Below are 27,209 nucleotides of genomic sequence, written 5' to 3'. Positions count from 1 at the left end.
AAAAACACACACACACACACAAATATGTCTGCCGTGTGGTGTTCTTGTAGGCTGTAGAGGTTGTTTGCGTAAGAGCATGCAAAAATTTAACAGGCCGTAGAGCATTCATCACATTCACTTGCGACAGTAATATATTCTTACCATGTGACTCATAGCCTGTAACCAATGTATAGTATGACACTATCCAAGATTACAGAAGGAGAACGTACACGTCAACAACCGGACGGAAAGTTCATAATTTTTTGAAAAAAATAGGAACACGAGCTAAATTTAAACAGTGACCTCCGGGTAGGCAACCTGGGGTCGGAGAAGCCAGCTTAAGGAGATAACAGGAACAAAAATCACATTACTGTGTTCTTTCTTATTTACATTAGTTACGATAACGAATGTAGAATTTATACTGTATCTTTCAAAATGTGCTGAAACTGCCGGTCGTCAAGCTCAATCCAAGCATGACATCGGCGAAACAAGATTCTGACGCACGCTCACAAATATCCCTGGTGTATTCCGAATCACAGGTAGCTGCAATTCTGGAAACTAATTCCATCTCCGTATCCACTGGGGTCTCATACAAAAGTGGCTTTAGGTATAGCCATAGGAAATAATCAAGGGAATTCAGGTCGGGTAACCTCGCAGGCCATGGGATAGGACCTTCCAATCCAACGACCAGGAAATGCAGTATTTAGATGGTTGCGGACATCCACACTGAAGTGAGGCGATTCACCGCCATGTTTTACCCACATCCTCTCGAACAGCCATTGGTAAGTTCTCCAACAACTGGGGTAGAACGAATCTCAAGAACAGGCGGCCATTCAAACGGCCAGGTAGAAAATATGGCCCAATGAGATTGTCGCCTACAATGCCAGCCCAGATATTCACAGGAAAACTGACTTGATGAGAGGTCACAGTTCGTAGTGATAGAGGGTAAATCATCGAGTCGAACAGAAGTGATATCTGGCGTTCCGCAAGGTAGTGTCATGGGCCCTCTGCTGTTCCTGATTTATATAAATGATCTAGGTGATTATCTGAGCAGCCCCCTTAGATTGTTTGCAGATGACGCTGTAATTTACCGTCTAGTAAAGACGATCAATTCAAATTACAAAATGATCTAGAGAGAATTTGTGTACGGCGCGAAAAGTGGCAATTGGCACTAAACAAAGAAAAGTGCGAGGTCATCCACATGGGTACTAAAAGAAATCCGGTAAATTTTGGGTATACGATAAATTGCAGAAATCTATGGGCTGTCAATTCGACTAAATACCTAGGAATTACAATTACGAGCAACTTAAATTGGAAAGACCACATAGATAATATTGTGGGGAAGGCGCTTTGTTGGCAGAACATTTAGAAGATGCGACAAACGCACTAAATAGACAGCCTACATTACACTTGTCCGTCCTCTGCTGGAATATTGCTGCGCGGTGTGGGATCCTTACCAGGTAGGATTGATGGAGGACATCGAAAAAGTGCAAAGAAGGGCACCTCGTTTCGTGTTATCGCGCAATAGGGGTGAGAGTGTCACTGATATGATACGCGAGTTGGGGTGACAGTCACTGAAACAGAAGCGGTCTTCTTTGCGGCGAGATCTATTTCCGAAATTTCAATCACCAACTTTCTCTTCCGAATGCGAAAATATTTTGTTGACACCCACCTACGTAGGGACAAATGATCATGAGAATAAAATAAGAGAAATCAGAGCTCGAACGGAAAGATTTAGGTGTTCCATTTTCCCTCGCGCCATTCGAGAGTGGAGTGGTAGAGGAGTAGTATCAAAATGGTTCGATGAACACTCTGCCAGGCACTTAAGTGTGAATTGCAGAATAACCATGTAGATGTAGATGTAGATGTAGATGGTGCGATTCTACGCCAGTGTGAGGGTTTTCCTCGCCCCAGGCTGGCGTGTGTGGCCGAGCGGTTCTAGGCGCATCAGTCTGGAACCTCGCGACCGGTATGGTCGCAGGTTCGAATCCTGCCTCGGGCATGGATGTGTGTGATGTCGTTAGGTTAGGTTTAAGTAATTCTAAGTTCTAGGGGACTGATGACCTCAGATGTTAAGTCCCATAGTGCTCACAGCCAATTTTTTCCTCACCCCACCCATGGCTGTTCCTGATGATCGATATACAATCAGGACCAAATGAAGCCTCGTCAGTAAACAGCACGATTTGGGGGAAAACTGGTCGATCGACACATTGTTGGAGCAACCGCTGACGCAATGCTACCCTTGTGCAAAGTCAGTCACAAGCACTGCATGGACTCGTTGTGGGAGGTATGGGTGTAGTTGTTGTTCGTGGAGTACTCGCTACACGCTAGTATATGCAGCACCCATTTTACGTGCAATGCGACGAGTACTTGTAGTGGGGTAAGCTCAAACACTTTCTAGCACCTCCTCTTCAAACTCTGGTGTGCGAGTGGCCCTCATGTTACCAGGTCCCAGGTTTCTTCTTTCTAGTGAACCACTCTCCGGCATTCATCGCTCGAGAGAAATAAACACTCCTGGTGACGGATGACACCTGTTATGCTTTCGTTCCCTGTACAACCTTGGTCGCTCAATACAGGGACGGCTAATGCTGTTTGTGAGTGATGATGTCCCACATGTTCCCGATTGGAGATGGGTGATCGAGCAGTCCAAGGCAAACATGTCGACACCCTGTAGAGCATTTTGGGTTACAACAGCGGTATGTGGACGAGCGTTATCCTGTTGAAAAACATCCCCTGGAATGCTGTTCATAAGCGGCAGCTCAGCAGGTTGAGTCACCAGACTGACGTACAGATTTGCAGTGAGGGTGCATGGGATAACCACGAGGGATCTCTTGGTGTTATACGAAATCAGATCATAGCCCAGTACGACACTCGCACATGGTAGCAACCAAACACAATGCACATTGTTTCTGTTGACACACAGCAACGCCTGTTTCAGCAGGCTTGGGTATAGGAAGTACTGGGAACAGTGAGAATTTTGGTGTTCTACAGCTGCAGCTAGCTGTTGATATACCGGGTGATCAAAAAGTCAGTATACAAGGGAAGTTCAATAAGTAATGCAACACATTTTTTTTCTGAAACCGGGGTTGTTTTATTCACCATTGAAATACACCAGGTTATTCCCCAATCTTATAGCTACACAACACTATTTTTCAACGTAATCTCCATTCAATGCTGCGGCCTTACGCCACCTTGAAATGAAGGCCTGTATGCCTGCACGGTGCCATTCCACTGGTCGATGTCGGAGCCAACGTCGTACTGCATCAATAACTTCTTCATCATCCGCGTAGTGCCTCCCACGGATTGCGTCCTTCATTGGGCCAAACATATGGAAATCCGACGGTGCGAGATCGGGGCTGTAGGGTGCATGAGGAAGAACAGTCCACTGAAGTTTTGTGAGCTCCTCTCGGGTGCGAAGACTCGTGTGAGGTCTTGCGTTGTCACGAAGAAGGAGAAGTTCGTTCAGATTTTTGTGCCTACGAACACGCTGAAGTCGTTTCTTCAATTTCTGAAGAGTAGCACAATACACTTCAGAGTTGATCGTTTGACCACGGGGAAGGGAAGGACATCGAACAGAATAACCCCTTCAGCGTCCCAGAAGACTGTAACGATGACTTTACCGGCTGAGGGTATGGCTTTAAACTTTTTCTTGGTAGGGGAGTGGGTGTGGCGCCACTCCATTGATTGCTGTTTTGTTTCAGGTTCGAAGTGATGAACCCATGTTTCATCGCCTGTAACAATCTTTGAAAACAAAATTGTCACCCTCAGCCACATGACGAGCAAGCAATTCCGCACAGATGGTTCTCCTTTGCTCTTTATGGTGTTCGGTTAGACAACGAGGGACCCAGTGGGAACAAACCTTTGAATATCCCAACTGGTGAACAATTGTGACAGCACTACCAACAGAGATGTCAAGTTGAGCACTGAGTTGTTTGATGGTGATCCGTCGATCATCTCGAACGAGTGTGTTCGCACGCTCCGCCATTGCAGGAGTCACAGCTGTGCACGGCCGGCCCACACGCGGGAGATCAGACAGTCTTGCTTGACCTTGCGGCGATGATGACACGCTTTGCCCAACGACTCACCGTGCTTTTGTCCACTGCCAGATCACCGTAGACATTCTGCAAGCGCCTATGAATATCTGAGATGCCCTGGTTTTCCGCCAAAAGAAACTCGATCACTGCCCGTTGTTTGCAACGCACATCCGTTACAGACGCCATTTTAACAGCTCCGTACAGCGCTGCCACCTGTCGGAAGTCAATGAAACTATACGAGACGAAGCGGGAATGTTTGAAAATATTCCACAAGAAATTTCCGGTTTTTTCAACCAAAATTGGCCGAGAAAAAAAAATGTGTTGCATTACTTATTGAACTGCCCTCGTAAATTTGAAAACTTAATAAACCACGGAATAATGTAGATAGAGATGTAAAAATTGACACATACGCTTGGAATGACACGGGGGTATTATTAGAACAAAAAAACCGTTATCAGCCTTTTTTCTTCGAGGAAATGCGTGATTCTGGTTTTGTAACTGCTACCGTGACGGGTGAGAGGTACGCCGGTATGTTACAGAATCGCATCATCCCCAGCCTGGCTGATAGACACCTGCTGGAACGTACGATGTTTATGCAGGATGGCGCCGCACCCCGTATTGCTATAGTTCAATTCTTTTATCTTGGCGGATGCCCGCCCAGACGCGGAAGATTGCTGCGTCGCCAGTTGCACGCGCCAAACAAACTTACGTTTAGGGGGGAGCGCGCAGTTTATGAAGAAAAGCCACCACAGCCGCGTTAACCATTTCGCTGTTACGGAGACGTATTCTGCGCGGTGCGCGATTTTGTCATCACTGCAGTGCTCGCCTGTGCAGACACATGGTGTTCCCACTGCTTTGACACACTTTTATCATTCGATTTCACAAAAACTATTTGGCCGAAAAATTTGTATTTTACTCATCTTCTTGACTGATACCTTCCCCCCCCCATAAATGACTTAATTTTGTTTCTATGTTCAACGCAGTTATTGTGCAGCATTAGATGTAGTAAACCATTGCACGAAATTTTGAAGAGTTTGCAGAGGTAAAAGTCCATAACGTGTACTTCCCGTGTGGTCGATTTTAGTTGCTACTAGGAATTTCAAAAAATTACATTGAAACAAACAAAATTGATGGAGTAAGACACTTCGTTATTGTTTTTAAATAAAGAAAATATTAAGCACTGAACAAGGTTTGAACTCAGAATTCTTCGCTTGACAGCCATACACTTCAACCATTACACAAACGCAGCTCGTCATTCAATAGGCTTCACTGAGCACTTTAACATGTCACGCAAAATACCGACAAACACTGTTGTTATGACTATGAATTACTCACGTTTCGTCGAAGTACAATAGGAAATAAACAATTACCACTGTTCTTTACTGCGAAAAAGCGGTTACTGAGAATGATACAAACACCTTTCCTTGCTATCGCCGGAATTAGGAGGCTTATTGCTTGTTTGGTTTAATTAATTAATAGAATATGAAGCAATTGGTATAAAGAATGCTTTTTCCAAACTTTCTATAAAAGAAAGTCTGCTATCAAGACACTGCTTTTGTTCAATTACTTTATTTATGACTGAACGTTTCTAAAACTGAAGACACTCGTCTGTGCTCTGCTCTGCAGTCGAGCTCTGGCAACGTCGTTCTCTGTTCATTCGCTGACTGTGTTTTGTGACGTCAGATGCGCAGAACGAACCTAAACTCGGCCGCCGTCGTAAATGACGCGCACTTTAGACGCGTGAAAGATCTCTTGCGCGCGTCGCTTGGTGATGATCGTGTGCTCAGCCGCCACTTTCGTAATGCTTGGCCTCCCAGGTCCCCAGACCTCAGTCCGAGCGATTATTGGCTTTGGGGTTACCTGAAGTCGCAAGTGTGTCGTGATCGACTGACATCTCTAGGGATGCTGAAAGACAACATCTGACGCCAATGCCTGACCATAACTCCGGACATGCTTTACAGTGCTGTTCACAACATTATTCCTCGACTACAGCTATTGTTGAGGAATGATGGTGGACATATTGAGCATTTCCTGTAAAGTACATCATCTTTGCTTTGTCCTACTTTGTTATGCTAATTATTGCTATTCTGATCAGATGAAGCGCCATCTGTCGGACATTTTTTTAACCTTTGTATTTTTTTTTTTTTTTTTTTTTGTTCTAATAAAACCCCATGTCATTCCAAGCATGTGTGTCAATTTGGACCTCTCTATCTACATTATTCTGTGACTTATTCAGTTTTCAAATTTATACTGACTTTTTGATCACCCGGTATATTGGGTTGTTGCATAAGTTCGTAGCGTTTTTCTTTTGCATGTTCGTGTTCCGGTTGCAATGGGTTTATTTATCGTTGTCTTTTTCCATTTGTACGAGGCTAACCCCAAACGTAAGGTCTCCTATTTTTGAATAAATACATACACCTGTTTATTTCTACATGGTTTACATCACTTTACAGCATGAACATTTAGCTATGTTTCGACATAATCACCATTTCTGCTCATGCATTTTTGTAGACGATGTGGCAGAGTTTGTACGCCCATGTCATACCAGCTCGCCGCCATTGTGTTCAGAAAGTTATGAACCTCTTCTTTCACCTCCTCGTCGCCGCTGAATCGCTTTCCGGCCAAATGTTCTTTTAACCTAGGGAACAGGTGATAGTCACTGGGCGCCAAGTCAGGACTGTAGGGTGGGTGGGTGATTGTGTTCCACTGAAACTGTTGCAGGAGAGCAACGGTTTGTCGAGCGATGTGTGGGCGAGCGTTGTCACGGAGAATGCGTACGCCCTTGCTCAACATTCCTCTTCTCCGGTTCTGAATTGCCCGTTTGAGTTTTTTCAGAGTCTCACAATACCTGTCAGCGTTAACTGTGGTCCCAGCGGTTCAGCTCCGACGACGAGATGAAAGAAGAGGTTCGTAACTTTCTGAACAGCATGGCGGCGAGCTGGTATGACTTTGGCATACAAAAACTGCCACAGCGCCTACAAAAATGCATCGACAGAAATTGTGATTATGTCGAAAAATATTTAAATGTTCAAGCTGTAAACTGACGTAAACCATTACAGAAACAAACAGGTCCATGTGCTTATGAAAAAATAGGAGACCTTACTTCTGAGGTCGGCCGGAGTGGCCGTGCGGTTCTAGGCGCTACAGTCTGGAGCCGAGCGACCGCTACGGTCGCAGGTTCGAATCCGCCTCGGGCATGGATGTGTGTGATGTCCTTAGGTTAGTTAGGTTTAAGTAGTTCAAAGTTCTAGGCGACTGATGACCTGAGAAGTTAAGTCGCTTAGTGCTCAGAGCCATTTGAACCAGCCTTACTTTTGGGGTTACCCTCGTAATTCACTGTCGCTATTTGAGTTTACGTTCTGTCGTTTTGTTATTTGGAGATAAAATTCAAATGGCTCTGAGCACTATGGGACTTAACAGCTATGGTCATCAGTCCCCTAAACCTAACTAACCTAAGGACATCACACAACACCCAGTCATCACGAGGCAGAGAAAATCCCTGACCCCGCCGGGAATCGAACCCGGGAACCCGGGCGCGGGAAGCGAGAACGCTACCGCATATTTGGAGATAGTGGGTGGAGTTGCCAAGTGGAGAAATCGGAACATTTCCGACGTATTCTTCTGTTTGCGTTGAATAGAGAGGTTGCAACAGCGGAGGCAGCCAGAAACACTTGTGCAGTGTATGAGGATAATGGCGTTGGACAGAGCACGGCATGAAAATGGTTTCCCCGTAATGAGGAGGGTTGTTTTTACCTTAGTAAGCCACCACATTCAGTAAAACATTTGGTGTTTGATAAAGATCTTTCAAACCCTTTAATCCACGATAATCTACGTCAGAGTACACGAGAACTAGTGAGCGAGATGATCTGTTCTCATTCCACCATCGTGCACCATTTGCAAGCAGTGGCGAAGGTACGAAACTCGGGTGTACGGGTACTGCATGCTTTGAGTGAGCAGCACAGAGAGTAGTGGGTCACCATATTTGCATCTCTGCTTGCTTGTCGTCGCCGCGAGGGATAGCCGCGGGGTCTGAGGCGTGTTGTCACGGTTCGCGCGGCTCCCCCCGTCGAAGGTTCCCCTCTCAGACATGGGTGTGTGTGTTGTCCTTAGTGTAAGTTAGTTTAAGGCAGATTCTACATCTACATTTACACTCCGCAAGCCACCCAACCGTGTATGGCGGAGGGCACTTTACGTGCCACTGTCATTACCTTCCTTTCCTGTTCCAGTCGCGTACGGTTCACGGGAAGAACGACTGCTGGAAAGACTCCGTGCGCGCTCGAATCTCTCTAATTTTACATCCGTGATCTCCTCGGGAGGTATAAGTAGGGGGAAGCAATCTATTCGATACCTCATCCAGAAACGCACCCTCTCGAAACTTGGACAGCAAGCTACACCGCGATGCAGAGCGCCTCTCTTGCAGAGTCTGCCACTAGAGTTTGCTAAACATCTCCGTAACGCTATCACGCTTAGCAAATAACCCTGCGACGAAACGCGCCGCTCTTCTTTGGATCTTCTCTATCTCCTCTGTCAACCCGATCTGGTACGGATCCCACACTGACGAGCAATACTCGAGTATAGGTCGAACGAGTCTTTTGTAAGCCACCTCCTTTGTTGATGGACTACATTTTCCAAGGACTCTCCCAATAAATCTCAACCTGATACCCGCCTTACCAACAATTAATGTTATACGATCATTCCACTTCAAATCATTCCGTACGCATACTCCCAGAGATTCTACAGAAGTAACTGCTACCAGTATTTTTTCCGCTATCATATAATCATACAATAAGGGATCCTTCTTTCTATGTATTCGCAATGCATTACATTTGTCTATGTTAAGGGTCAGTTGCCACTTCCTGCATCAAGTGCCTATCCGCTGCAATTTTCTAATGCTGCAACTTCTCTGTATACTACAGCATCATCCTCGAAAAGCCGCACGGAGCTTCCGACACTATCTACTAGGTCATTTATATGTATTGTGAAAAGCAATGGTCCCATAACACTCCCCTGTGGCACGCCAGAGGTTACTTAAACGTCTGTAGACGTCTCTCTATTGAGAACAACATTCTGTGTTCTGTTTGCTAAAAACTCTTCAATCCAGCCACACAGCTGGTCGGATATTCCGTAGGCTCTTACTTTGTTTATCAGGCGACAGTGCGGAACTGTATCGAACGCCTTCCGGAAGTCGAGGAAAATGGCATCCACCTGGGAGCCTGTATCTAATATTTTCTGGGTCTCATGAACAAATAAAGCGAGTTGGGTCTCACAGTATCGCTGTTTCCGGAATCCATGTTGATTCCTACAGAGTAGATTCTGGGTTTCCAGAAACGACATGATATGCGAGCAAAGAACATGTGGTGTGTAAGCCAAGGGACCGATGACCTAAGCAGTTTGTTCCCATAAGATCTTACCACAAACTTTCCAGTTGAACAACACCGACTATTGCTATTCTGTATCGTTACTGTTAACGAGAAATGGTGTGTTTAAGCTAACGGATGGGAAAGAAAAAGGAATGGTTGGGCCCAAACAAAGCAGTAACTCCCGTTCAAAAACCTGTGCTCATCCACAAAAGATAATGTTATGTACCTGGCGGAACACCAACAGTATGATGTACTACAAATTGCTTCCTCGAGGTGTAGCCTTCACTGGTAACTTTTTTCCTTTCCGGATGCAAATGCGCTCCGAACATTGCGCAACGAGTTCATCGCTTCAAAACCGTGTGATTTCTACAGTGTGTGAAGGCATTGCTAATTACGCATATAAATTTTTTTTCGTGATTTTCTTTAGATTTCTATTCTTTTTCTTGTGTTTCATATTGGCATTTCTAATTGTGATTATGCAACATTCTACTGTGGTTTTTAAATGTAAAAATGTAATATTGATTATTTCGTTTGCCAATGGATAAATATGTTTCTTGCTTTGTACCTGTGGTAAAGTTTGTAAAGTTCGCTTTTGGAATATTATTAATTGTGAAAAATGCAGTCAATAACATTTATAAAGATATACGTAATTTACGATAACGATATAACATCTGTAGACAGGGGACAGCGATAGTGATATCGATAGTCGGAAGTTGGTTGTGTAGTAGAGGGGGATGGTGGATGGTGTCTGTGAAGCGTGCGCGGAAAAATAGTACTGTGTTTTATGAAAAGCATACGTAATTGTATGGACAGTGATACCGAACTATCAGATTGTTAATTCTCTTTACCACTGCGGCATGTAATGCCATCGCCAGCGAACTTTAAGAGCAAATAAACCGGACTGTGAAAGTCCCGCTAACAATACTTTGTTGTGGCCGACACAGACAGTGATTTTATGCGAATGAACTTTGCTGGTATTGGTTTTGGGTGGTGGAACTGTTGTCTATCACATTCTATCAAGCCGTGAAAGTGAAGACTTTAATTAACTGTGCAATATAAATGACTTTCAGTGACGTTGTCGAAGTTTGAGATGCGAGAACATTGTTTACGGTGTGCTTCGCACACAAGAACAAAAAAAAAATGTTCAAATGTGTGTGAAATCTTATGGGACTTAACTGCTAAGGTCATCAGTCCCTAAGCTTACACACTACTTAACCTAAATTATCCTAGGGACACACACACACACCCATGCCCGAGGGAGGACTCGAACCTCCGCCGGGACCAGCCGCACAGTCCAGGACTGCAGCGCCTTAGACCGCTCGGCTAATCCCGCGCGGCCACACAAGAACAATTCTATGAACTGTGTATTTGTGGCTAAGACTATATGAATGTGACGAACTGTGCAATTATGGACGATAGCGTCACGGACAGCGCATAAAGTGTAAAAACGAGCGATGTCTACGTAAAGTACTTTGAAAGAGAGGACATGTCAACAACGGTCGTATACTGGCGTCTTGTGGTTTGTTTATCACCACGGGGTTAATGATGCAGCTGTGCAGAACTTTATTTGCGTTTCGCCGGAGACGATTAACCAGCGGAGCTGCCTGTATACTGCTCTCATCATCGTAACCCGCCGACATCATGCTGCCTAACGCAACGCTTCGTATGCAACAAAGAGTTAGAGATTTCGCCGAACGCTATCCTCTGACCTAGAAACTTTCTTTCTATATTAAAAGTATAAGAATTACAGACTCTATTCAAATAAATTCTTTGTTTAGTTTATGTTTGATTTCTGCTAACGAAAATAAAATTACAATCAGTGAATTAAAAGTTGCCTAGTAGTCATTGTTGAAACAGCAGTAAATATAAACTTCTTCCTCTCATTAGAACTAATTCTCCTTGCATGTCAAAATTATTATAGTTATTTTTTGTAGTTTTATGTATTGTTATGAGACTAGATATATGGCAGTGACTAATAAGAGTATTTTGTCGCGAAATATGGCGTCGCGCGAAAATTACGGCGACCGCCATAATTGCTCGCGTTCTGACGAATAACGTAAAAGCTGCTATTCCCGTATTGGTGCATTTCCTGACGTGGGGGTGAATTATAAATGTCAGCCGTCAAATCACGTTGGGACTGTTTACCCAGTAATAAAAGTTTTTGATATTGTATTGCTACGAGTCGTAGTATTAAGAGTCACTGGTTATACTCAAAAGTGGGTAGATGTACGGTGAACCCCCCTAGTGTTCATGCAGTTATTGAGAGTATTGTGTGTGATTCACGAAATTTTGTCACTTTTTTCTAATTCCTTTCAGATATTGTCTTAGATGTCTTTGAAGTTTCGGAGAATATATACACAATTTTGTTGATTCAGGTTAATTTCAGAGCAGTTGCTCGTGAATGTTAGAGTTTTCAGTTCGTAAATAAAGTGGGATCGTGACCAATTGAGAAGTATAACAAAGAGTGTGGTTTTCCAACTAGAATTTTGGATGACTTCACAGTTCAGATTTTGATAATTAATTTTCCTGCGGGTTGAGGCCATCACAAGTCGCGGAATCGAAATGTTACCCCAGCGTCGGCAGACAGTTGTAAATAGTGAAGGACAATATATTGTTGATGACCAAAATGTCGTGCCGGCCGCGGTGGCCGTGCGGTTCTAGCGCTGCAGTCAGGAACCGCGGGGCTGCTACGGTCGCAGGTTCGAATACTGCCTCGGGCATGGATGTGTGTGATGTCCTTAGGTTAGTTAGGTTTAAGTAGTTCTAAGTTCTAGGGGACTGATGACCTACGATGTTAACTCCCATAGTGCTCAGAACCATTTTTTTGAACCAAAGTGTCGTGTTTATTAAACGTAACGAAAAATGCTGCGAGCTTATGCACCGATCGAATGTTAGAGCAGCCCGCAGCTGCGTGGGTAATGGCTTCCGACGTAACAGCGGGGAAGCCAGGGAGGCGAGAGATTTATCTTTGTCAGAGTATCGCCAATTGGGAACAGTGCCAGGTCGGGGCATTAATGGTGTGGAATCTCCTATGTATCCCATAGCATCTGGAGGGGGTGGGCGATCCCTCGCATCGACGCGTATTGGCCCCTGAGGTGACATTGAGGTGTGTGTGTGTGTGTGTGTGTGTGTGTGTGTGTGTGTGCGCGCGTCAGGAGGGGAGGTGTGATCAATTACCTCTCCGCCACACGCCACCTCCTCCAGAGGGGAGGTAGGGCTAGTGGCCAAGAGATCTGAGGCCATCGGATTGCTTTTTAAAGCCGTCCACACACGCTCAATATCTATTGCGCAGCGGTATTGTTTCAATGTACTACGGGTTGTTCAAAAAGTCTCTCCGCAGTGCCATACGATTGTTAGCCGTGCGTGCCGTATGATTGTTCTTCTGCCTGGGTTACTTCCCTTCAAGTGGACTCTCCCAACATTCCACTGTTCCGTTAATCTCAGCCAGCGTCAGTAGTGTCGTTGGTGTGTGTCGTTACGTGTTGACGTGGACGTTTCAGTTTAGTTCCTTTGATCGTTTGTTTCGTTTTTGTCACCGTTAAAATGCTAACCGTTAAAGAACGTGTGTTTTTAGTCGAACAAGTGCTCAAAGCTGGCGGTAAATACACAGTTTGAGTTCGTCAAACATTTAATTCTGTTTTCCCGGAGACAACACTCCCACATCGCGATACCGTGCGAGATTTGGTTAACAAATTTCAAAGAACGGGTTCAGTGACAGATGCACCGAGAAGTGGTCATCTTAGCTTTTTGTCTGAGGATAAACTACTCGATATTTCCGATAAAATGTCCACGAGTCCGAACAAGTCAGTAAGAAAACTCGCCCAGGAAATCGATGTTAGTGTCGGAACGGCCCACATAGCTGTAAGGAAACAATTACAACTTTTCCCATACAAAGTGACAGTCGTGCAAGAACTGAAAAATACTGATCACGGCAAGAGACTGCATTATTGTCAATGGTTCAAAAATTTCGTTCAACAAAATGGAAGGGATATTTTCAATGAAACGTTTTTCACTGATGAGGCATGGTTTCATTTATCCGGGTACATGAACTCGCAAAATTCTCGTATGTGGACTAGTGCAAATCCATTGTGTATTCATGAGGAACCACTTCATTCTGTGAAAATAGGAGTTTGGATTGCAATTTCTAGACGTCGGATTGTGGGTCCCATATTTTTCAATTAAACAATAAACGCACAACGATACTGCAGTGATATTCTGTACCCATTCGTAGGAGAACTTGTGTTGAGTGAAATACTGAACGGTTAATTTGAACAAGATGGTGCAGCGCGCATACAGCCCGCGTTTCAATGTCACTGCTTGCTGATGTTTTTGCTGATCGTATAATTTCACAGGGACTTTGGCCTTCAACCCCTCGGCGCCGCTACCATTGCTGCACGAGAGACATTCGCTAACGATATAGTGCACAGGATTGATGACGGCGATATGCATGTGGGCAGCATTTGGTTTACTGACGAAGCTTATTTTTACCTGGACGGCTTCGTCAATAAACAGAACTGGCGCATATGGGGAACCGAAAAGCCCCATGTTGCAGTCCCATCGTCCCTGCATCCTCAAAAAGTACTGGTCTGGGCCGCCATTTCTTCCAAAGGAATCATTGGCCCATTTTTCAGATCCGAAACGATTACTGCATCACGCTATCTGGACATTCTTCGTGAATTTGTGGCGGTACAAACTGCCTTAGACGACACTGCGAACACCTCGTGGTTTATGCAAGATGGTGCCCAGCCACATCGCACGGCCGACGTCTTTAATTTCCTGAATGAATATTTCGATGATCGTGTGATTGCTTTGGGCTATCCGAAACATACAGGAGGCGGCGTGGATTGGCCTCCCTATTCGCCAGACATGAACCCCTGTGACTTCTTTCTGTGGGGACACTTGAAAGACCAGGTGTACCGCCAGAATCCAGAAACAATTGAACAGCTGAAGCAGTACATCTCATCTGCATGTGAAGCCATTCCGCCAGACATGTTGTCAAAGGTTTCGGGTAATTTCATTCAGAGACTACGCCATATTATTGCTACGCATGGTGGATATGTGGAAAATATCGTACTATAGAGTTTCCCAGACCGCAGCGCCATCTGTTGTTGAAAATTGTAACTACTGTAATTTCGAAAATTTGTCTGCCTGAAAATGTACTGTTGTCCCAAGCATATTGCAACAAACGGTGTATTTCTATCGCTGCTCGTTTAGTTTTTATTGCCGTTTCAAATATACCGGTCATTTTTGAAACACCCTGTACATGTGAAAGGTGATGTCTGTTCAGATTTCGCGCCAGTCGCATAAAGCCTAGTTTACACAACGACATTGGGTGGCGCCACTCGTTGCGTGGAATGAGTTGCACGCAAGTGTTTTCATATCTGACTGTAGACACGGCGAAACCAGTATGCACTTCAGTTTCGTCGTTTTGTGGGTTCCTGAGTCGTGTCTGAAATGAAAGTTTTGCAGCTGTACGTCGCACGAGTTGTGCTGGAGTTAAAGCTTGTGCGGAATCGCTGCATAAGAAAAAAAAATAAATAGGAAACTTGTTTCGATTTGTAACTGGATGAAGAAAAGACGTCAGCTTGGTTGCTCAGCATCCTTGCTCAAATAATTTATAATGCAAGACCCAAGAAGTTCTATTAATTAGCTTAGGATGTCAGCAGAACTGTTTACGTTTCTTCTAAATAGAGATAAAATCAGAAAATCATATGTGTGTGAAATGTTATGGGACTTAACTGCTAAGGTCATCAGACACTAAGCTTACACACTACTTAACCTAAAGTATCGTAAGGACAAACACACACACCCATGCCCGAGGGGGGACTCGAACCTCCGCCGGGACCAGGCGCACAGTCCGTGACTGCAGCGCCTGAGACCGCTCGGCTAATCCCGCACGGCAAATAGAGATAATTATCAGATAAGGAATAAAGATATTGCAATGCATCAAGCACTGTTGCCAGAACTGAAATTACATATCACACTGCATGCATTACAATCGAGAACACTCGGCATGCTATAAGATGCGGTTTTAGTTGGTGACGACGCTTTTTCATTAACATCAATAATTATTAACAGTAATAATTATTAACATTAACAGCAGTAATTATTCGAAGCAGGCCGCATTAAGAAGAAAATGGTTTGCAAACTACTCTCTTGAAGATAGACCTGTACAGTGGCAATATTTCAAAATTCAAACGATATGGCCGCGCGGGATTAGCCGAGCGGTCTCAGGCGCTGCAGTCATGGACTGTGCGGTTGGTCGCGGCGGAGGTTCGAGTCCTCCCTCGGGCATGGGTGTGTGTGTTTGTCCTTAGGATAATTTAGGTTAAGTAGTGTGTAAGCTTAGGGACTGACGGCCTTAGCAGTTAAGTCCCATAAGATTTCACACACATTTGACCATTTTTTTTCAAACATATGGTGAGCACTGCAGTGACGTTTTAAATAGATGAATATTGAATAAAGAATGCAGCTTCTTGAATCTGTAGAGCCTTCCCTCCTGTCAACAATATTTGTTAAGAAAAAAGAGTGGGTCAACTCGAACGATGGGATTTTTAGTCTTGTAGACGAGAGCATGGTCATCAGTCCCCTAGACTTACAACTACTGAAACCTAACTAACCTAAGGACGTCACACATATCCGTTTCCGAGGCAGGATTTGAACCTGCGACCGTAGCAGCAGCGCGGTTCCGGACTGAAGCGCCTAGAACCGCTTGGCCACAGCGGCCGGCCTTCGTGGAGGAGGTACACTAATGTGCAGACCACATACTAATTGAAGATGACCATACCAACTTCGTATCTTCCTGGAGAATGTACCTACACGCCACGGGTTATCTGAAGATGACGATACTAACATTGTTTTGCTCCTGAATGTACATAATGTACAGATAATTGAAGATGACGATACCAACTTAGTGTTCTTTGTAGAGATTGTACGTAATGTGCAGATCACAGGTTAATTCAAGATGCTATGGGCTATGGGGCGTCATTTCCTCTATTTGTTTCCCACTTGTTGTTGTTGTGGTCTTCAGTCCTGAGACTGGTTTGATGCAGCTCTCAGTGCTACTCTATCCTGTGCAAGCTTCTTCATCTCCGAACACCTACGTCCTTCTGAATCTGCTTAGTGTATTCATCTCTTGGTCTCCCTCTACGATTTTTACCCTCCACACTGCCCTCCAATACTAAATTGGTGATCCCTTTATACCTCAGAAGATGTCCTACCAACCGATCCCTTCTTCTGGTCAAGTTGTGCCACAAACTCCTCTTCTCCCCAATTCTATTCAATACCTGCTCATTAGTTAACTTTCCCACTTAGTGTTGTCAAAAGTCACAAATTTGCACGAGTGTCCCGTTAGTTACATACTCGTTTTTAGATTATTTCGAATATATTTTCTGTTACTAAATCGTCGTCGTCGTTGTTGTTGCGTTTCCTATGGCCGCAAGAGCAACGTTATGTCCGCCCAGTTGTCTGTAGATGCTACGCTTGTGTCCATCATTTTCATTATATCAGGAGGCAAAGCCGATTCCCGGTATCGAACAGTTCATTATTTCCAACAGTGAGTTGAATGTGTTCACAGTCCACATAAAATTTTTGGGTAAGTGTAGGATGTTTCGCTGTTGTGCATGTCTTGACAACCATTGGAAATGTAGACTTTCACGGCCGAAAATGTCATGTCCATTATAATTATCCGGGCTGTTATGCCGTGGTCGGTTGTTGAATTCTGTCAATTCGCAACGTTTCGTCCCCGTCTGCGGGAGACATCTTCAAGGGGGTCTGTAGCTCGATGGAAGGTCCAACACACCCACTGGCTCGCTACTGACTGCCGCTAAATTCCGGGTCCGCTCGCTCCCACGTGTTTTGGAAACGTCAGTGCAATTGGCCGCTGTCCGTCGCCGTCGATCGCCGTTGCCATCACCCAGTAGTGGACGGGTGGTACACATCTTCTTCAACACCGGCATCCATATACCGTTTAATTTGACGCCCTCCTCCTTTCGGTTGAAATTATTAGGGTATTTGGCGATTTCGATTGCCTCTCTGTAGAGCCTTTCGTAATATCCGCTTGAGGCCGCTAGTATTTGCGTCTCCTCGAAACGAATATGGTGGTTACGTGGCTGGAAAGCATGCTCCGCAACAGCTGATCGTTCCGTTTCTCCTCTTCTACGATTGCCCTTGTGCTCTTACAAACGTTTAGAAACAGTTCTCTCGGTGGTATCCACATAAACATCTCCACAGCTGCACGGCATCCTATACAGCTTTTTCCAAAGGTTTGCGAGCGTCCTTGCCAGGATTAAGGCATTCCTGTATCTTCCTGGTGGGCTTGTAAATTACGGTAATATTCCGCTTCGTCAAGATCCTCCCTATTCTTCCCGTTACATTTTTAACAAACGGCAGGGAAACCTTAGATTTTGCAGTAGTCTGTACGTCACTATGGTTTCTGCGTGACTGTCTCAACGCACGTTTTATTTCGGCGGACGAATATCCGTTCTTCATTGGTGCATTGTGGAGATCCATCTCAGCGTCGAGCAACTCAGGTCCGCTAACGTCTTGATAACACCCCGCTTCTGTTGTGGGCGGTGGTTCGAATCCCGGTGCAAATAACCGTCCGTGTGCGTGGGTTTGCGGTACACTGAGTGGCCCAATCGACGGCAGCGGACAGCGGCCAATTGCACTGACGTTTTCAAAACACGTGACGTCACAGCTCGGCGCGCGGACACGTAATTTAGCGGCAGTCAGTAGCGAGCCAGTGGGTGTGTTGGACCTTCCATCGAGCTACGGACCCCCTTGAAGATGAACTACGCAGACGGGGCGAAACGTTGGGAGTTGACGCAGAATTCATCAATCAACCACGGCATAACAGCCCGGATAATTATAACGGTTAGACTTAGAGAAAGCTTTTGACAATGTTGACTGGAATACTCTCTTTCAAATTCTAAAGGTGGCAGGGGTAAAATACAGGGAGCGAAAGGCTATTTACAATTTGTACAGAAACCAGATGGCAGTTATAAGAGTCGAGGGACATGAAAGGGAAGCAGTGGTTGGGAAGGGAGTAAGACAGGGTCGTAGCCTCTCCCCGATGTTGTTCAATCTGTATATTGAGCAAGCAGTAAAGGAAACAAAAGAAAAATTCGGAGTAGGTATTAAAATTCATGGAGAAGAAATAAAAACTTTGAGGTTCGCCGATGACATTGTAATTCAGTCAGAGACAGCAAAGGACTTGGAAGAGCAGTTGAATGGAATGGACAGTGTCTTGAAAGGAGGATATAAGATGAACATCAACAAAAGCAAAACAAGGATAATGGAATGTAGTCTAATGAAGTCGGGTGATGCTGAGGGAATTAGATGAGGAAATGAGACACTTAAAGTAGTAAAGGAGTTTTGGTATTTGGGGAGCAAAATAACTGATGATGGTCGAAGTAGAGAGGATATAAAATGTAGGCTGGCAATGGCAAGGAAAGCGTTTCTGAAGAAGAGAAATTTGTTAACATCCAGTATTGATTTAAGTGTCAGGAAGTCATTTCTGAAAGTATTCGTATGGAGTGTAGCCATGTATGGAAGTGAAACATGGACGATAAATAGTTTGGACAAGAAGAGAATAGAAGCTTTCGAAATGTGGTGCTACAGAAGAATGCTGAAGATTAGATGGGTAGATCACATAACTAATGAGGAAGTATTGAATAGGATTGGGGAGAAGAGAAGTTTGTGGCACAACTTGACCAGAAGAAGGGATCGGTTGGTAGGACATGTTCTGAGGCATCAAGGGATAACCAATTCAGTATTGGAGGGCAGCGTGGAGGGTAAAAATCGTAGATGGAGACCAAGAGATGAATACACTAAGCAGATTCAGAAGGATGTAGATTGCAGTAGGTACTGGGTGATGAAAAAGCTTGCACAGGATAGAGTAGCATGGAGAGGTGCATCAAACCAGTCTCAGGACTGAAGACCACAACAACAACAATTATAACGGTGTTTAATATTTATGTCATTGCCTAGAATATTGGCACTAGAGCATATGTCAACCACTGTTTTGTAACTCTTCGTCTTTTTAACAGTATTACTTTTGTCGTGTTCTTCATTTTATTGCATTTTATTACTGTAACACTTTTTATACTTTATAAGCTTATTACAGACTTTAACCATTCTATCCCCCTTTTGCTTTCGCTGTTTCAATTAGTGTATGCCGACATTAGCGAAATCTGGTGAACTTAAGACACAAACATCTTGTGGCTGGGGTCAGGGATTTTCTCTGCCTCGTGATGGCTGGGTGTTGTGTGCTGTCCTTAGGTTCGTTAGGTTTAAGTAGTTCAAAGTTCTGGGGGACTGATGACCATAGATGTTAAGTCCCATAGTACTCAGAGCCATTTGAACCATTTTTTTTCTTGTGGCTACTGTATGGCAGCTTGTTTTAAACAGTAGTACTACTGACAACATGGCTCGTGCATGTGATGTGATTTACATGTATTTGACGATGCTGGTGCTGATCCCGCATTTAACAGTTGACTATGCCACTAGGGCTGCAGTGCATTAGGACTTTGCTTTTATGAGACAGGTATGCCTCTTCACATTTAAAGCGCACAAATGTAAATTTTGTCAGTACTACTTTTCAATATGCTCTATGTATTGTTCTTAAGCTGTATACAGTTTGCGAGTGTATTTATACACTCCTGGAAATTGAAATAAGAACACCGTGAATTCATTGTCCCAGGAAGGGGAAACTTTATTGACACATTCCTGGGGTCAGATACATCACATGATCACACTGACAGAACCACAGGCACATAGACACAGGCAACAGAGCATGCACAATGTCAGCACTAGTACAGTGTATATCCACCTTTCGCAGCAATGCAGGCTGCTATTCTCCCATGGAGACGATCGTAGAGATGCTGGATGTAGTCCTGTGGAACGGATTGCCATGCCATTTCCACCTGGCGCCTCAGTTGGACCAGCGTTCGTGCTGGACGTGCAGACCGCGTGAGACGACGCTTCATCCAGTCCCAAACATGCTCAATGGGGGACAGATCCGGAGATCTTGCTGGCCAGGGTAGTTGACTTACACCTTCTAGAGCACGTTGGGTGGCACGGGATACATGCGGACGTGCATTGTCCTGTTGGAACAGCAAGTTCCCTTGCCGGTCTAGGAATGGTAGAACGATGGGTTCGATGACGGTTTGGATGTACCGTGCACTATTCAGTGTCCCCTCGACGATCACCAGTGGTGTACGGCCAGTGTAGGAGATCGCTCCCCACACCATGATGCCGGGTGTTGGCCCTGTGTGCCTCGGTCGTATGCAGTCCTGATTGTGGCGCTCACCTGCACGGCGCCAAACACGCATACGACCATCATTGGCACCAAGGCAGAAGCGACTCTCATCGCTGAAGACGACACGTCTCCATTCGTCCCTCCATTCACGCCTGTCGCGACACCACTGGAGGCGGGCTGCACGATGTTGGGGCGTGAGCGGAAGACGGCGTAACGGTGCGCGGGACCGTAGCCCAGCTTCATGGAGACGGTTGCGAATGGTCCTCGCCGATACCCCAGGAGCAACAGTGTCCCTAATTTGCTGGGAAGTGGCGGTGCGGTTCCCTACGGCACTGCGTAGGATCCTACGGTCTTGGCGTGCATCCGTGCGTCGCTGCGGTCCGGTCCCAGGTCGACGGGCACGTGCACCTTCCGCCGACCACTGGCGACAACATCGATGTACTGTGGAGACCTCACGCCCCACGTGTTGAGCAATTCGGCGGTACGTCCACCCGGCCTCCCGCATGCCCACTATACGCCCTCGCTCAAAGTCCGTCAACTGCACATACGGTTCACGTCCACGCTGTCGCGGCATGCTACCAGTGTTAAAGACTGCGATGGAGCTCCGTATGCCGCGGCAAACTGGCTGCCACTGACGGTGGCGGTGCACAAATGCTGCGCAGCTAGCGCCATTCGACGGGCAACACCGCGGTTCCTGGTGTGTCCGCTGTGCCGTGCGTGTGATCATTGCTTGTACAGCCCTCTCGCAGTGTCCGGAGCAAGTATGGTGGGTCTGACACACCGGTGTCAATGTGTTCTTTTTTCCATTTCCAGGAGTGTATTTTTCCCATTTTTGCTGCAGATCTGATGATGGTCATTAAAGACCGAAACCGGTAATCTGTTAAACAGACGTAAATTAAAGGAAAATTATGATGGACATAACCTTTGGAAAGCGACCTGATCCCCCCATCCCCACTTGTGTGGAGGTGGGAGCCCTGTGCGCCAGCTGGTGGTGTTGGACAAGTGGTCCACTCACCCCGCCCCCGCTCTGTGTCCGCAGCTGTTCCTGGCGTGCCTGCGCTCCCTGCAGGGCTGCGGCCTGCTAGTCGAGGTGGACGCCGGCCGGCTCTTCTGCAACGTGGAGGCGGTCGCGGCCGCCAGCCTGCAGTTCTGGGTTCGACACCTGGCGCCCGCCGTCGCCAGCGCCCGGCACCGCTCGCTGCCGCTCGACCCGCTGCACCTCAGGGACGGCTTCCTCAGGGTGAGACCAGCAGCTCTGTCTGATTCCAGGACCGTGACCGGCAGCAGTAATTTATCCGGGAGGGGGTAGGGGTGGGGGTGGTAATCCTCTAAAATTTCCGTTCTTGACATAAATGAGACGTGTCTTGCCACAAGAATTACACTACTGGCCATTAAAATAGCTACACCACGAAGATGACTTGCTTCAGACGCGAAATGTAACCGACAGGAAGAAGATGCTGTGATATGCAAATGATAAGCTTGTCAGAGAATACGCTTAAAACGTGCTGGCATGACGAAAATTTCCAACCGATTTCTCACACACAACCAGCAGTTGACCGGCGTTGCCTGGTGAAACGTTGTTGTGATGCCTCGTGTAAGGAGGAGAAGTGCGTACCATCACGTGTCCGACTTTGATAAAGGTCGGATTGTAGCCTATAGCGATTGCCGTTTATCGTATCGAGACATTGCTGCTCGCATTGGTCGAGATCCAATGTCTGTTAGCATAATACGGAATCGGTGGGTTCAGGAGGGTAATACGGAACGCCGTGCTGGATCCCAACGGCCTCGTATCACTAGCAGTCGAGATGACAGGCATCTCATCCGCATGACTGTAACGGATCGTGCAGCCACGTCTCGATCCCTGAGTTAACAGATGGGGGCGTTTGTAAGACAACAACCATCTGCACGAACAGTTCGACGACGTTTGCAGCAGCACGGACTATCAGCTCGGAGACCGTGGCTGCGGTTACCCTTCACGCTGCGTCACAGACAGGAGCGCCTGCGACGACGAACCTGGGTGCACGAATGGCAAAACGTCATTTTTTCGGACGAATCCAGGTTCTGTTTACAGCATCACGATGGTCGCATCCGTGTTTGGCGACATCGTGGTGAACCCACATTGGAAGCCTGTATTCGTCATCGCCATGCTAGCGTATCATCCGGCGTGATGGTATGGGGTGCCATCGGTTACACGTGTCGGTCACTTTGAACAGTTGACGTTACATTTCAGATGTGTTACGACCCATGGCTCTACCCTTCATTCGATCCTTGCGAAACCCTACATTTCAGCAGGATAACGCACGACTGCATGTTGCAGATTCTGTACGGGCCTTTCTGGATACAGAAAATGTTCGACTGCTGCCCTGGCCAGCACATTCTCCAGGTCTCTCACCAACTGAAAACGTCTGGTCAATGGTGGCCGAGCAACTGGCTCGTCACAATACGCCAGTCACTTCTCTTGATGAACTGTGGTATCGTGTTGAAGCTGCATGGGCAGCTGTACCGGTACACGCCATCCAAGCTCTGTTTGAGTTAATGCCCAGGCGTATCAAGGCCGTTATTGCTGCCAGAGGTGGTTGGTTTGGGTACTGATTTCTCAGGATCTATGCACCCAAATTGGGTGAAAATGTAATCACATGTCAGTTCTAGTATAATATATTTGTCCAATGAATACCCGTTTGTCATCTGCATTTCTTCTTGGTGTAGCAATTTGAATGGCCAGTAGTGTAAATTTTATAGGTATCACAAAGGACTTTTATGTCCCAGAGAAATGATGGTTATCGATGGTGTATAAGAAATCCTGGATTAGTGATTCCAAGGGCGGGCACTAGTGACCTGTATGTAGAATGCCGTGTTTATCATTGCTCAAACGTTGAGCTGAGTGGAGAAGGCACCCCCTACAAATTACCCATTGTGTTGAGGGAAAATTACGAGTTGGATTATTGTCAGAGTTTTCATAGCCAGACAAAGAGTGACAAATCGACGAATGTGGCATCAAACTCCCTAACTTGAGATCTAGTTTCGAATAAAAATAGTTTTAACTGCTTGAAAGTAATAAAAGTGATCAAGCACAAGTTAACTGGTGATTAGAGGGAAAACTGAAATATAAACAGCTGCTATTGGTGATGTGTGAAAAAGTTCATCTCTTCAAGGCCTACTAATTTTGGCACAAAAAGTTGCATTGGTATGATATTTCTCTATGAAAAAGGCTTACAATATTTCGGGAACAGAAGACGCTAGGAAAGCAAATGGGGTGTCCAAAAGATGGTGCTTTCTGAACAGAACATGAAAAAAAAATTACTTTTGAATGCATTATGGGAGAGAACAGTTATCAATGTGTTACAAATATTTACTATCAAAAACAGTCTTGATCACAATTTATTTATTACGGTGACCGGTTTCGACCACTACTGTGGCCATCTTCAGACCTACAAGTGGTACACAATGCTTTAATTAGAGGGCTACATACATTGAAGAAAATACATAAAGTTATAAAGCTTTAAAACGAAGAATTACCAGTGAGTAAGAACCTCCTTCTGCTGGAAAATCACTACTGGAGAAACCAGTGCACGTCTTATTATATATATGGAGGCTCCGTCCACTTCTGACAGAATCATGTCATTAGTAACCAATGGGTTATAGGTCGAATAACAATGTAAAATTTCTTAGTTAGAAGAACATTCTCAAGAAATAAACACACATTAAACTTAGCTTATTTAACAGCTATTGTCAATTAAGAAGCGTTAAAAATATGTAAATATGTAGGATAAACGAACTTCGTTTTGATAGTACATGGGTGGCCTTCTCAAGGCCTGTTATTGAACCATTTGGAACCGCTGGTTGCCATGGTGAAGTTGGACGCCGTTCCAAAGATGAGGCAGCAGGCTTCTTTCCGCTGAAGTTGTTGTAAAGTCGATAGGCAGACTAGTCGTTGCCATTGCGAGGATAAGCGCCAGTGGAAAGATGTGGCAGCAGGTTCTTTCTAACGAAGTTGTTGCGAAAGTGGAATGGCAAAAAGTGTCACAAAATGGCTCTGAGCACTATGGGACTTAACATCTGTGGTCATCAGTCCCCTAGAACTACTTAAACCTAACTAACCTAAGGACATCACACACATCCATGCCCGTAGCGGTCACGCAGTTCCAAACTGAAAAAAAAAAGTGTCACGTCAGATGATGTACTATGAGCAGCAACATGTCTTTATTGAAACGATTTTCAGTGAATAGGCTGCAATAGTCTTTAGCTGATGTGTATAGTACATACTGCACAGATACGTTCTACTGGTGTAATAAGAGACTTTCATTTACACAGATTACATAATAATTCTTACAGATCAATACTAAGAGAAAAATAAATAAATAAAATCGAGAGGGCACAGTAGTTGTGCATATTTATGAAACATTGTCTATGAAGTTCGTATGTAGATTCCATTATTTTATTTATTACATGTATAGTAAGACGTGCACTGGTTTCTGGCGCAGTGATTTTCCAGCAGAAAGAGGTTCTTACTCATTGGTAATTCTTCCTTTTATAGCTTTATAACTTTATGTATTTTCCTTGATGTATGTAGCCCTCTAATTAAAGCTTTGTAAACGAGTTGTAGGTCTGAAGATGAGCGCAGTAGTAGTCTAAACCAGTCACCCTAATAAATAAATTGTGATCAAGACTGTTTTTGATAGTAAAAATAAAAAAAAGGTTAATGAGATGTTTTGGTAAATGTGTTGTGTATGACTGTTCACAACAGTAAGGAGAGGTTGGCTGTAGAGTGGTGCAGCAACTGTTATCGTAGAAAAGCTGGACATGTGCAGTAATGATTAACAAACAAGAGAAGACAGCAAACAGAAGATTTATTTTACTTATATTTCTCCAAGTATATGAAGGCTCATTACGAATAATGCAGCTCTCAATGTCAACAAGGATGAGCCTCTCTGAACTAAAGCATGAATCATGGTGTCAGAGCTGTGACTAGGCAACATCTACATAGCACCACATAGCGAAGAGGCTCCCAGTGTGGGTGGCGTGTGTCCAGATGCCTGCTATCCCATTGTGCAGCGACAGAGGCTACTCGTGGTACGGAGCCGTTGCAGCCGTGGCTCAGCAGGCACGCGGCATTGGGTCCGCCATATCGCGCATGCCCCCTGTCGGCGCCTGGCAGAAACTGGCAATTCCGGTGCCGGTTTAAAGCAACACCGACTCAAAGGAAGGCCTCGGCGTTTGTTCGTGACGTCACGTCAGCTAGGCACGGCGAACGCCAGGTCTGTTGCAGGCATACTCATAATGGTGGTGTCTCCCTCTGTGAAACTATTGGCGGTAGCTGACCAACACACATTGTTCTGAGAGATTTCTGCAATCAATTAATTGTGCAATTCATTACGCTTCTTAAAAAAATAGTGTACTCCTGACCTTAAATTTCCACCTGTTTTAAGGATTGACATACAAAGACAACTTCATGATCCAGCAGCAACAGAATTCGTGCTTCTTTACCTTATTTGTAAATCTGAGGAAGTTACATTTGTACTGAGTTGCTTTTACAAGAAACTGTGAACATATTGGTGCTCTTTAGGTGTCTTGGTTGACTATGGAATGCGGAGCACTGAATGTTAATGAAATATCTTGCGATTGTACACGTCGGGGGAGGGGGTGGGGGACAGAAGAAGAGGCAAAAGAGAGATACTTGTTTTATCAAATAAAATTTTTTTATCTTATAAAGCTTCTCCTTTCAGTTGCAAGAGGGGAATATTTATCATTTCTAATGTGCATGTTTAAAAAAGTTTAGCTCAGCAGTATTTCCGATGTATGTAGCTATTTTGTTTCCTGTTTAGAATTCCTTTCGTTGAAAACGACTGTAATCTAATGACTGGCAACATTTGGACATTTACACATGTAAATTAGTTCACATTTCCAGTGACATGTCAAACGAAAATAAATAAATAAATAAAAGAAACGAGTTAATTGTAAGGGGGTTGGGGTAAGTTTCGATAACAAAATGGATCAAGTAAATATAGTTACTTGAATGTAAAATTTCCGAAGCTTGCAATGGGGCAAAGCATCTTCTCATATTGATCTACGTTTGTTTCGACAGGATTCAGTAATAGAGAACTATGATCTTCATTTGTAGCTTTAAGATTGTAAGAAAATCTTTTATCTAAATAAAACTGCAAAATCTAAAACAATACCAAACATTTTGTCCAAAAATAAGAGATTTATAGTGATAAGCACGCCCAGGCGTTTCTGCCTGCAACAGACCTGGCGTTCGTCGTGCCTAGCTGACGTGACGTCACCAACAAACGCCGAGGCCTTCCTTTGAGTCGGTGTTGTTTAAAGGCGCCGGTAGGGTGCTATTGATACATGATACCACAAAATGATTAATTCAGAAGTAAGGAATAAAATAGATAAACATTTGACCCAGCTTTGAATGGTGCTCGAAATCGTATAGAGCAAATGAGGCAGCGATTACAGATTCAATGTTCAGTGTGTAATGTATAACCTGAGAATTTTAAAGAGTATGGACATTAGTCTGGTGGAATATGTAGGGTGTGCTGTTTGCTTTTGTGTAGCCGTGACATATTTCTATCA

General features: G+C 44.9%; 1 protein-coding gene across 1 annotated transcript in view; it reads left to right on the top strand.

Annotated features, from left to right (window-relative positions):
- The window catches only part of LOC124553354 (pleckstrin homology domain-containing family G member 5-like), a 181,818-nt gene that overhangs the window by 34,746 nt on the left and 119,863 nt on the right, over positions 1 to 27,209 (top strand). The window contains exon 5 of the mRNA XM_047127228.1: positions 21,673 to 21,873. Within this exon, the coding sequence (XP_046983184.1) occupies positions 21,673 to 21,873 (201 nt within the window). The remainder of the gene's footprint in view (positions 1 to 21,672; positions 21,874 to 27,209) is intronic.

Source organism: Schistocerca americana, chromosome 11 (assembly GCF_021461395.2).
Source record: "Schistocerca americana isolate TAMUIC-IGC-003095 chromosome 11, iqSchAmer2.1, whole genome shotgun sequence".
In the NCBI taxonomy this organism is placed as follows: Eukaryota; Metazoa; Arthropoda; class Insecta; order Orthoptera; family Acrididae; genus Schistocerca; species Schistocerca americana.
Note: the sequence above shows the minus strand (reverse complement) of the source record. Positions and strands in the feature narration are given on the sequence as shown.